General features: G+C 31.9%; 3 protein-coding genes across 3 annotated transcripts in view; 2 read left to right on the top strand and 1 right to left on the bottom strand.

Annotated features, from left to right (window-relative positions):
• The window catches only part of LOC110996858, a 74,733-nt gene extending 67,255 nt beyond the window's left edge, over positions 1-7,478 (bottom strand). Inside the window, exon 1 of the mRNA XM_022264728.2 lies at positions 7,035-7,478. Coding sequence (XP_022120420.2) covers positions 7,035-7,204 — 170 coding nt within the window. The 5' untranslated portion in view covers positions 7,205-7,478. The remainder of the gene's footprint in view (positions 1-7,034) is intronic.
• Positions 7,479-9,666: 2,188 nt separating this feature from the next.
• LOC110996874 (sodium/calcium exchanger regulatory protein 1) lies at positions 9,667-11,400 on the top strand. The gene is made up of 5 exons (XM_022264748.2): positions 9,667-9,799; positions 10,095-10,206; positions 10,465-10,637; positions 10,976-11,086; positions 11,234-11,400. The coding sequence occupies exons 2-5, from the start codon at positions 10,137-10,139 to the stop codon at positions 11,294-11,296; spliced, it is 417 nt and encodes a 138-aa protein (XP_022120440.2). The 5' UTR covers positions 9,667-9,799; positions 10,095-10,136; the 3' UTR covers positions 11,297-11,400.
• A 366-nt stretch (positions 11,401-11,766) lies between these two features.
• LOC110996878 (ADP-ribosylation factor-like protein 6-interacting protein 1) lies at positions 11,767-12,802 on the top strand. Its single transcript, XM_022264754.2, has 3 exons — positions 11,767-11,971; positions 12,039-12,410; positions 12,481-12,802. The coding sequence occupies exons 1-3, from the start codon at positions 11,954-11,956 to the stop codon at positions 12,664-12,666; spliced, it is 576 nt and encodes a 191-aa protein (XP_022120446.1). The 5' UTR covers positions 11,767-11,953; the 3' UTR covers positions 12,667-12,802.
• The last annotated feature ends 181 nt before the right edge of the window (positions 12,803-12,983 follow it).

Raw genomic sequence — 12,983 nt, 5'->3', positions numbered from 1 at the left:
TCTTCATCAGAAATACGTAGAATCTAATAACACTACTTACAGTCACTGTTAGGGATACTATATTCCTGTGGTGAGTTCCGGATTAATTCAATCGCAACACGATATATTAAAAAACTTTAAAAATGCAAAAATAAATTTTTTGGTTAGACATAGTCTTCTATGAAACTGTAGTAAATCACTTTGCTCTATTGTCAATAGTTTCCGCAGCGTACGCAATTTAGGAATTTTTATTGTTCATTTCACACCTTGGGTGGTTACACAGTCCTAACTTGTTTGAAAATATTCTATAGTCTATATTCATCAGGTATTACGTAGTGATCTAATGGTGAAAAAAAAACAATCCTGTAGTTCTGGCGGCTATTCAATGCATACAATCAAATCTTTCGGATTTATAATATTAGCAGTTAGTACATGTTAGTCTGTGGAGCGACTACAATTGTCTAGTATTTCAAAAAAAGAATATTTCCGCTTTCCCATTCATTGACACATTAACAGATAGGAACATGTGTTCCGGAAACTAAGCGTGGACACAAAATAAAATCCGGACGTACCGTCTATGGCGTTCATAAAGAGGTCATTGATCCTTATCTAAACATGAATTCGAACATTTTCTTTATTGTTTTTTTAAAGCGGAAAAGTAATTTAATGCTCTCTGCACTCGACACACGCAAGTATTGCGTGCTGATGACATAATTTTCTATGTTAAACGTATGCCTAAAAAAAATATCGTGAACCTATATGTTAAGAATAAATTAAAACAAAACAGTAGAATTATTTCAAAAGGAAAACATTTGAAATTTTCAAACTAAGATAAGATTTAAGCATTATCGGAAACAAGAATGTTAAATTACAATTTATGAGTGCTGAAAACTAAAGGGCTCATATTAGCATCAAGTGAGCGATGATTGTTTATAATTGAATTTCAAATATAAACTAAAGTATGTATGTATATGTAACTTAACTAAGGTTAGGAAGAGAATAAAAATATAATTGAAACAAATTAAGACTACCGATCAGTTTAATCATACGCAATAAAGTCCAAGGCTGTATTAACATATTCCCAAAAAGATGAGAAATATCTCCTGACTCAGAGTGAAATCCTCTTCAACAATAAACATTATCACATCCGTTCACCTCCCACACTGCTTTCGCACCAATTTATTCATGAGGACAAGTATCATGACACAATTGGACGGAAAATTAGATGAGGCAAAAAACATCGGATTGATAACATCTGCTCCTATTGAGCATAGGTACATTGTCGGTAAGAAAATTACGTCAAGACTAAATTAGCCGTCTTTTTCTAGTAAACCACATCCGTAGACTTACAGGCAAAATAATTTAGTATTGAAAGCCACACACTAAGGCAAGCCCGTTTCCTCACGATGTTTTCCTTCACTGTTCGAGTTGAGAATGTTAAATCCGCACATAGAAAGAAAGTCCATTGGTGCACAGCCAGGGTCGAACCTACGACCTCAGGGATGAGAGTCGCAGGCTGTAACCAGTAAGCCAACATTGCTTTTATACAAAGTAATACATCAAGGTAAATGTCTGTGAAGAACATCTCAAATCTTTATAAAAATTTGGTGACGACATTAACGACGTGAAAGCTCTCGACCTCAGCAAATGCTTGTCATAAAAATGCTTCAAGCCTGAAGCACCCTGGAAGCAAAACGCTTTGAAGAGATTTTTATAGAGGCGGTTTATTATTTTTATTAAGTTTAAGGCCTAGAAACTCTACGCATGAGGTACGTATCGTCGCTGTAGAATGATAACCAAACATTACAGGAAACAAAACATCTTTCATTTCGTCAATGTTGGTTAAAATATTATGATTTTCAACGTTTTGGATGGTATAGCTTATTTATTTACATAAATAAGTCTTTACTAGTTGATAATTAAAAATAAATGATTTTATGACATACGAGGTTATCATTCTACACTGATGGTATGTGGTATTCCATGATTGTTTTATTATTGCCATGCAGGTGTTCACCTGTCCAACATATTATGTCAATACAATAAATGTTTCGCCAAACCAACCCTCCAGGTCCAGGCACTATAACAGTGATACCCATCCTTTTTTGTACCATGCCCCACCCTTGGCTTTCTAATGCACCCGAATCTAACATATTTTCTTTAAATTAAATTGTTCACTTGAATGGTAGGTTTAAGGAAGGAAGACATTACTAGGTCGAAACAAAACACAGTAAGTACGTAAATTTTAAAAACATAAAGGAAGAGCAATTCCAATTTCAAATAATTTTAATAGATTTTCGTATTTAACAATTAAATTGCCCCCTATGGGCTTGAGAGTAGATATGTTATTTATTTAGCAAGTGATAATTACACATTAGTTATTATTAAATATGCATATAGTTAACATGAAAGTCTTATTAGTATATTATAGGCGAATATATTACGTTGGTTGGGTCACCAAGTGGTTGGAGACCGATAACTTCTACTTAATTAATTTGCTATATTTGTTTTAAATATTGTAGTATTGTTTGATGATTTCCTTTTTTAAAAGAGTACTGAGAATTTTTTACGCCGGCTTTTTCTCTCAGCCTACACCCTCTGTCTTCTTTGCCGATGAGTAGGGATGCCTACATGTTCGAATTTAATGACGTGGAATAAGTGATACCTTGATAATCTTATGTTGCAAAATAAAGATATTTTTATTTTATTTTAATACGTCGGTCTTAATAACGATGACCAACAGGCGGAAAGGCTGGAAGGCTCATTTCGAAAGCCACAATTTTTGGGTAGCAGAGTTAGTAAATACGTAAATAACGCAACAGGCATGCTATCTCGCTTAGTTCCACACAACCATACAGGAGTTAAATATACCATATGTCTAAATATAGAGTTCCAGTTAATATCGTACAAACTGTGTAAATAATAAAAAGAGTGTCCAAATACGACTGTAATTGTATTTATGTTACACTAAAGACAGTAACCGTAGCCTTTCATCCACATCTTTTAATCCTCAATTAACAAATGCCCTCAAAAGTTAATATAAACTAATCTTCAAAGAGATGAGATCGGCCTTGTTTAGATTGCCAAGTTTATCACGGCTATATTAAGCTGCACTTGTATGCAAGAGTCGTGGGAATTCAGTAAGGCTGATTTTTATGCGTAAATTACGTAAGAGTGATTCATCCGCTGAATAATTAATAAAAAAGTAGGTTAGTGTTCATACATTTTAAGTCGATTTATTCGGTCACATGTGTCTCAAGCGGGATCGAGAACTCCTTATTTTTTAGTCTATGGTCGTGATATTAATACGATACGACGTGAAGAGTTAATTTGGCAAATGATTTCGTAACTACTTCCATCATTAACAGCAAATTAAAGTTGTGCCCATTTTTAATGTTACTTTTTCTGACGTGTTGGCCTAGTGGCTACAGCGTACGACTTACATACCTTAGGTCGTAGGTTCGATCTCTTCACCTACGACCTACGGCGTCTTAGACCCAAAAAAAAAGTCGACGACGTGTGTCAGGCACTGGAGAATAACCCCTGGAGAAAAACCTACTTGCCTATTAGATTAAAAATGATCATGAAACAGATTCCGAAATCTGGGGCCAGATCCTAAAAATGTTGTAGCGCCACTGCTTTATTTATTTATTTTTTCTGACCTGTCAACACCTGAAACGTACGTTGAAACTGTCTAATATCTAAACATTTTACACCACACCTAATTCGTTAGAAATGCGTTTCGTGATGGACGTGTTCCCCTTACTATATGTGTACACCCGACTTCTTAAATATAGTACTTAATTAGATTTATTCAAGGAAGGGTTTCAGGCGAAAGAGGCCCATGACAATAGAGGGTTTTCAATTCAGTTTCTTTTCAAACATTCTATACTACGATTTAAGCATTAATCCTGACTTACGTCTGATTAGACATATCCGATTACGTAAACGAAGCGCTAAACTGACAAACGGAATTGTTCTTAGTTCTCACAGTGTATCATCAATACTCTCGCGTATTATATTACGCATTAACAGGTCAATGCGTGAGAAAATCACATCTATGTAATATAAAGTATGTGATATATAACCCACATAATACACTACATAAAGATAAAAGTTTGCTAAGTTTCTCGCCCGTGCTCAGAACAAGGAATACTGGAAGTGTTGCTCTTTCGCGATTTTTGTAAACGTTTTTGACACTCATAAGCATGCCTAAGACGCATCTAAATTGATTTAACGAATTTTGATTTGATATAATTATTGGCGAGCAATAACTTCGGGTTACTACTATTCTTTTCATAAATATATTGCAATATACGCATGAAGCTATAAACAAAAAACTAAACCTTTTCAGATCCGGGCCTCAGATTTCTGTATGTTTTATGATAATGCGAATTCGTGCGAGCGAATTTTAAATGCGCACATATAAAGTAGTGCACCGTGCAGAGCCGGGGAATAAATCTATGACATCAGAGATAAGAGTCACATGCTGAAGCCTAACCTGTCACTGCTCCAATATCTATCTCAAGCAATAAATACCCCAATACAATTCATGAATATTAAAAAAAAACTGATTTCTGAAATGGAAGACAATATATAATAAAGTATTGTTCAAAGAGTATTGCGTAGTAAATGTGTAAAACGAAATAGTATTGGATACTTTGCACAATGTGTAATCATTTCAACACGCGCGTAGGATATACCAATGTCAAATAAACCCTGATGTAGAGACTTATTAATAAAAAGAAAGGACTATAGTTAATCTTATTAAAATCTCTATTTAAGTGTTTCAGTACATACAGCAACAATAATTTATATAAATAGTTCAAATTGGTTCTCAAAGCCGGTAGTCAGTTTTTTTGCGTTGGAAAGGTCAATCGAATTTCAAATGCCAAAAAATTAATCAGTTTACTTAATGATTTTTTGACTTTGTTTTTTTAATTAATGACTTTCTTTTCTACTTATGTACAGAATTTACGTAATTATCGCAAATTCATACATTCAAAATCAACTTGATTTATGTGTAACATAATATTGTCTATGATATAATTACCAGGTAAATGAGTTATTTAACATCTTAAAAATATGTGAATGGTCTTAAACAAAGTGCAAATGAAATCTTTTCAGTCTAGTTAACATAGATTAGATAACGAATATTTGCACTTTCCTATTTGCGTAAGTTTGCAAGTTATAACAAACGTATTACATCTAGAACAGTTTTAAAATGAGAAACTTATGAATTTTTATCTGTGTAGTGTAAGTTGTAAATTACTTTTTACAAGAACAAAGAACGAATGTCTGCTAACAATAATTAGATACTAGAACAGCGATGAGTCTTTTATTATTCATCACGGAAAACGTGAATATTATTCCTACACAAACACACACATATTGTATCATCTACTAATCTGTAACTAAACAAACCTACGAGGTACGTCACCTGTGGGTTGCGGTTTATATATATTACCATACTGACTTACTCGTTCTTAAATTAAATAATTTCAGCAGTCCAAACATTCTAAAAATGTTTGGGCATTAAAACTTACATGCACTGTTATTAGTTTGATTTATTTGGAGGTTCCTAAGTTATTAGCATTTTTAATCTATCAACCATTTAGACTAGTGTTTCCCAACGTGGGGCCCATGACGACGACAATATTGTGTTATGCACAATGGTGAAAACAATCCTCGGCAAAATAAAAATATTTTATGGATTGCTTTAGAGCTTTATGGAGCTTAGGCTAGGATAGTATGCTGCATATGATATGTATGCTTGAAGTATGATGAGGTATAAGATGTATATTTTTTTCAACTAACTGTATTTTGTATTGTAGAATTATCCAGGTGCAGGTATTGCTTATTTATAAAATAAATAAATGAATAAATACACAAATATTTTTTATATTATTTAGAAAACCAAAGTTAGATAGATATTGCTTTTCAGGATTACCTAATTGTTACACAATGATATAATATACACTTTAAGTACATAAATAATATTATGCTGATGTGGATTGACATGTATATGTTAAAAAGCTGCTTTTGTTTTAAACAACTGAGCAAATAGTTTATAACATATTTGAACAGTTTAAATTTATCAGGTAAATGACCTGATATGCTTGTTTATGTAGCAATGAACCCGTTCCCAAACTATATATTGTTTTAAAAAAATTTAATATATAAAATAACAGAAAAAAAAAAATGTTTTATATTCAAAATTTCACAGGCTAAAAACAGCAGATAAACCTGTCTTGTAACAAAGGCTTGTTGCTAACAGTGTAAGCCTGACCTTGACACTCAAGAGGTCAAGTAAAAACATGAATGTGTATAATATATATATATGAATTAACATCAACCATTTGCTGTGTCAGTTATAAGTGTAGTACAATAGTATGTACCAGCCAAAGACATCACTATCATTACATTTATTGTAGAGATATTATAAATCAATCATTATATTATTATGCAACCTTTCCTAGCCATAAACAACATACACACAGTTTAAAAAATAAGTCTATTTTATAATTATAATAATAATATAGCATATACATTATGAAACCCTGATCTGTGATATATGTTTCCAAAATATATACCAACAGGAATAAATGAATGGGTAGTTAAGCCAGGCTTTAACAGACTTTGTATGTTTTTGTATGACAAGTAATTAAAATAACACTTTGCTCATTTTCAGACGCAGTAAAAATGGCAAGGTATGAATAACATATAATATAGGGTAATGAATAGTGTGAATTCATTAACATGATAACTTATAGGCTTAATATTTTTGCACACACAATTTTACTATATAGACCACTATTTAATAATAATTTTAAAGTCAAAATATTGTTAATGTGTATGTTCATAAAATAGTTATGTTTCTTATTTTCTAAATTCAAATAATTTAAGTTAACCTATTTCAATACTTGGAAGCTTATCAAATATTGTAAGATCCAGAATTATCATTAACTATACTAACAAATTCAAAATGATGGTTTTTTTACAAAAACCCTAAAGTTACATTTATAAAATTTTAACCGGCAAAGATTTAAACTTACTTCTCTCGAAGATACTCGATGGTCCAGTAAATAACATCGCCAGGCAATTCTGCCTCCGTGATGGAGTAGTCAGAAGCAAATACAGGTAACTGGTCCTCTGGATTTACATTTGCAGCAAAATTCTCGAAAAACAATCGGTATGATGTCAAATAATCCTCTTTATCTCCCATTTTTCTTCAAATTCACTGGTTTTTCGTTCTATTTAACACACACTTAAAGATATCAACAATCACACAGTACTCCCGTGAGTACTTTTAATTAATAATTATACTTAACATAAACTTTAACGTTGCTCTTAATATATATATAAAAAGGGTAAACAAGTAAGGTTAATATAGGTTTATGCACGTATAATTTTGTAAGCTATACAAAATATTAATAAAAATAAAAACACACTGATTCACATCTCGGTCCTAAACCACCACAGAATTTCATACTTCGTTCATAGTCAATATGAAATATAAATGTAATATAAAAGGAATGTTGCCACTTTCTGCCAAACATCTCTTGACATAGAAAAAATCCAGTTGATTAGATTTAAATAGAATAAAAATTACAATAGATAAAAATATCAGATTTTTTGGTGGTAAGATATTTGCATGATTCTTTATTATCGAATGAAATTTGTGTTGGTTTCATCTAATAATGGTAATTTTAGTATATTTGAAAAGTTGTCGAAAAGTAAACGTCAAGTATGATCCTCATAACAAAATAAAATTTTATGAAAATGTGTCGAGACGAACTGTCATTTTCATACAAATTTATTTTCGATTTTCTACGTACACTATTGTTAAGGCATTTAAAGCCCCTAGTCTATTAAATAATTAATACTTCTATGTTTGCCAGCCAATAACAGGAACGCCAACTCTTGGTTTTCCCTTCAAATTTAGGATAGTCTATTTTGACGGTTAGAGTACTTTCGCTGACTACAGTTGTGATAATGTTATAGGTTGTCATGTGTAAGTTGGCGTGTGGCAGAAAAAGGTACTAATTTTGACAGTTGTGTTGACAGTTCTAACAGCTTGGTAGCCTCACGTGTGTCGGTGCTAATAATTTGTGTTTTAAAGTGTAAAAATCATTACGAAACATGCCAAAAGTAGTGCGGAGTGCAGCTAGAGAAATTATTCTAGCTGTAAAACGTTTTTGTGAAGAGGAGAAACGTAACAATGGGCCGATTATTCCATTTCAACAAGTGAATGCTCGAACAGCGGCTTTGACAGGTAAAGTATTGCCAGTTAAAAGTGATATTTATATCCCCAAATTTAGGGAAAAATAATAATTGCTTTTGAAAGTAAATGTGATTGATGGATAACTTAAAATATTTTTTGTTTTATTTAAGGTGTTTCTGAAAGAACCGTGAACCGTATAGTTTCAGAGGGAAAAATCATGGCAAGTAATTTTACAGCGAGAACTGAAGTCCCTAATCAAGCAGCTCAAGGACCTTCCAGAATGGAGGAGGAGAATGTCTACTTAATTGATGAAATATTAAAGAAACATGGTCATAAGGCTGTAAGACTTCCGCCTTATCATTGTGACTTTAATGCAATAGAATTCATTTGGAGTTCGTTCAAAAGAATATTTACAGACACAAATGTTACTGGCCTCTCTGAAAACATGGAACAGAGAATCCATAGTGCATTTTCCAAAATAACTGCTGAAGAATGGCAGAAACACTGTAATCACGTTATAAATGTTGAAAATAATTATCGTATGACAGACAACCGCCTTGAAACAGTAATGGAACCATTTTTAATTGATTTGAATAGCAGCGACTCAGATTCTTCTGACACAGATGACTCTGAAGAATTCATGGAAGGAATAATGCCTCTAACAGACCATAATTACTTTAAAAAATAATTTTTTGTTATTGAGTTTTTTATTTACCTTTAATGTAATATCTAAGAATATCCATCAATCCAAACTAAACAAAAAAAGTGGCAACACAGAGGGTTGTAGGAGGCGCCGCCACTGGAACGCCAACTTATACTTGACAGTCTATAAATGTTCTGAGCAACTTTTTTTTAATTTATTTATTAGCCGGATACAAAGTCCATTGGTTCTGACATCAGTGGGGCAGTGTTGCGAGATCAGAGGATTTCCCCTTAGATTAAGGGATTTTTCAACCGAGTTAAGAGCAGAAAATGGGGAAAGAAGCTTAGGGGTTTAAAGGGGAAATTTCAAAAACGCCAAGTACATTTTTTTTTGCTATCGTATATAAATTGCTGATTTTGGAACTTGATTGAAGTTCGAACACATCGTAAGAATAGGATCGTGTTTAACTGTACTGATTGTATATTCGTTTGAGCTGAAAAGAACGATGAGATTTTAATTAAATACTGAATTTAAATGTTATATATTCTAAAATAACATTTAAATTCAGTAGTAATTACTACACAAGAATAACTTTTTTGTATTTGATGGTTTTTGATCATTCTTTTCTACTAAAAATGTTCTATACCAAGTGTCGCATTGGCTTTAACGTTATGTTAATGGTGACCCAGATTTCGTGGCCACGTGTGTCCTAAACGTGATGATGGGCAAGAGATTTCTGGGGTATGTCATCAACGTCCACGGTCCAACACCATCTGGCAACACTGCAGTGGGGGCGTAGGGCGTAGGCTTTGTATTGGCAAGGGCTACTGGCTAATGTGCGAATTACGAAAATAGTTTTTATTTCTAATTATTACAACAAAACAAGTATCACAAACATAATTGTATTATTTTAAATATAAAATCAGCTTTCTCGTGTCAGGATTAAATTGAATGAAGTAGATTAATTATTTAATAGCTAATTTGGGTGATCGATTATTTCGTAATTTAAAAAGTTATACATTTAAATTTGTTATGATTATAATTTAATTAATAATAAAAATATATGTTTTGCTTTTACAAATGCTTCTTATCATCACTGTTATTGCACTTCTATTAATACTTAAGCTTATCTTTACTCATTTTAACTTATTAATAATAATTTACCGCATATCACGTACAGGATATTTAATCAATTGTACTTATCGTGTAGCTAATTAAAGATATTAAAATTGTTACTTTAACTTTTAGATTCACACAAATTGATTCAGATACGTGTTGTACCAAGTTAAAATGCCATCCATAGCAGGAAAATATCAGCACTACAAAAATGATAACATTGATGACTACTTCTCTGCTGTTGGTATGTTTAATGTTAACATTATGAGTAAAATATGGTTATTGGTACAAATACTGTGTTTATCCCTTAGAATTCATACTTAACTGTGAAAAATTTTAATCCAGCCACAATTTAAAAGTTAAGGCAGGAGATCTTGTGTTTTACTCTAAATAGTAGATTACTCTTAACTGTACAAAGTAAAATTCTCTCACATGGCATTTGGTACCTTTCACAGAAATAACTTCATTATTATTTTTAACTCACTGCAAGAACATCTTTCAGGTGTACCTTTTATGGGCAGAAAAATGATGGGATTGTCATCACCACTTATGGAGATAACAGTTGACGGTGATAAGATGGCAATTAAAACTTCATCTTTGTTAAGAACAGTAGATTACAAATTCACCCTTGGAGAGGAATATGAAGAGGAAATGCCCAGTAAAACTATTATTAAGGTAAAGTTTAGATAAAAATAGACCGACTGAGTCTTGCATATATATATTGTTTTAATGGAAAAGAAAAGTAAAATACAAAAAGTACAGCACAAAACATATAAAAATACACATAACAGAAACAAACAAATTATGTGAAATTTTCCTAAAAAAGAACCTTCCAAAAAGTTTTTAACAGAAATAAATAATTATTTGCTAATAATATAAACATATACATATGTTTCTCAATACCTGCAATAAGAGTATAATTGGGGGATTAGCCAGAGCAAATATTTTTAAAAATACTTAATGCCCTTAATATTGAATTGTTTTTTAAATATAATTCCTGTTTATGCTTACAGAGTGTAACAAAAATGCCAAATGAGAGTGAGTTGATAACTGAGTCTGTGATACCAGAGACAGGAGAGAAAACTTCCAGGCATTACCTATTTACAGATGATGAGTGTGTCATTGTAAGTAATCCAATGACTACTTTGACTACTTCTTAATTTACAACAAAAATACTCTTGTTGTATATAAATAGAAGATCAATAATTATTAGTATATTGTTTTTTACCTCCTAACTACACCTTTATTGTACTTTTTCTTTTATTTTTCAGACATTAACTCATGAAAAGGCAAAGACCCCTGCTAAAAGGTATTTCAAAAGAGTAACTTCGTAAAGCTCTTGTATAAATTGTTTAAAATATTAAGAGAATGTAGGTTTCTGATTGAATTGCTTAGTACTTAAGGTATGAGATTATTTTATACTGATTTTATTTTTTTATTGTTTTTAAAACCTATCATAATTTTTTATACTTTTTTTATGTTTTATATAAATTCTATTAAAAGTCTTTCCAATAAAAAATAATTGTATTATCTGTCTTTTTTTTCACGATTTGTATACCAAATTTTAATGATCATTGAAGAAATAATAAATTGTGAGAAAAGCTTATCTAATAGTGGGGATAGTTTTGATATTTGAAAATTGCATTATCTTTTTTGACAATATTTTCGAGTCTTCTCTTTTTGGGTATAACAAAAGTAGTAGTAGCAAAATATTCTGGACCTGTGTTTATGGTCACACCATATATTTGTGTACTATCTGACAATTATATATATTCTATAACTACGGTTATGACATATGACAAGGGTGGAAAGCAAATGTCACTAAGTGACTGAGCATCGATTTTTGTTTAAATTTTTAACAAAAGAAAACGGTCAAGAACCAAAGGCGTGAACGCTTAAGTAGGGAGTTACGAAGTACTAATTACTAAACCAATATTTGAATACTCAAATCTTTTATTACACACGGTACAGTCAAACATATAAAAATAACTATGTCTGAAGGAAACCAGGTATGTAAAAAACTTAAAAGATTCTGCTTGACAGTCGTTTAAAGATTTTATAAGATTTTTTTTCTAGGAAGTACAAATAAAGAACTTGAAAAAATTGCTTGAAGGCTGGCGTATGGCAGTTCTGCCTATAAAATCCATATTTCTCTGGGAGCAGCAGTGGCATCCGTGCGCTATAGTAGCAACTGTCTCGGTTCTTTATTTTATTATCTGGTTAATGGATCTCAATAGCTTGGCGACGTTTGCGATAATTGGTCTATTTTTCAACTTCTTAGACTTTATTGTACCCATTATCTGTAACTCAATCTGCAATCCTAGCTCATGGACTGGTCAGCACGAGAAGGTGTATGACGAAGTTTGCAGAAGCGTTGTGAGTTCTTATAATAAAACTATTCGTCAGCTGTGCCAATTTTATTCCCTAAGGGAAAACAGCCCCTTTATGGTAAGAATTCAATTACTACACACAATTTATGAATAATCCTTTTTATATACATATAACCTTTTATTTTCAGTACTATATTATATCAATCAGCATGTTATGCACTCTAGCGTGGATGGCAGCATCAATCAACAATGTTTTTCTGCTTTATATATTCTCAGTGGTGGTTTTGCTCTGGCCAGGAATCCAGCACAGGGGTATTTTCAACACCCTTCTTGGAATGATGCATATGGCACCAAAAACCATTAAATTGCAGTAATACAATGTACTACGCCCGCATTTGCTGCTAGCTTTTTATGTGATGTAAGTCTGGTCATTACCATATTTTAAGTTAAGTTAGGTACGTTATGTTGTGAGCTTTAAATTTTATTAAATAAAAGGGTATTTTTATTGAATTGTTGTTTTTTGTACTTAGTTTATGGGATAATTGCAGAGTTGAGACTTAGCAGTAAACATTTCTCCCATATGTAAAATCCAATCTAAGAATTGGTTGGTACTCGCTTCACAGTCACAGTGAAATATTGATTCTGAACATAAGTTTAAGAGCTTCAGTACTTTGAGTATTAAAGATCTTAT

This window comes from Pieris rapae, chromosome 11 (assembly GCF_905147795.1).
Source record: "Pieris rapae chromosome 11, ilPieRapa1.1, whole genome shotgun sequence".
Lineage (NCBI taxonomy): Eukaryota > Metazoa > Arthropoda > Insecta > Lepidoptera > Pieridae > Pieris > Pieris rapae.
This window is presented reverse-complemented; position numbering and strand designations above follow the sequence as displayed.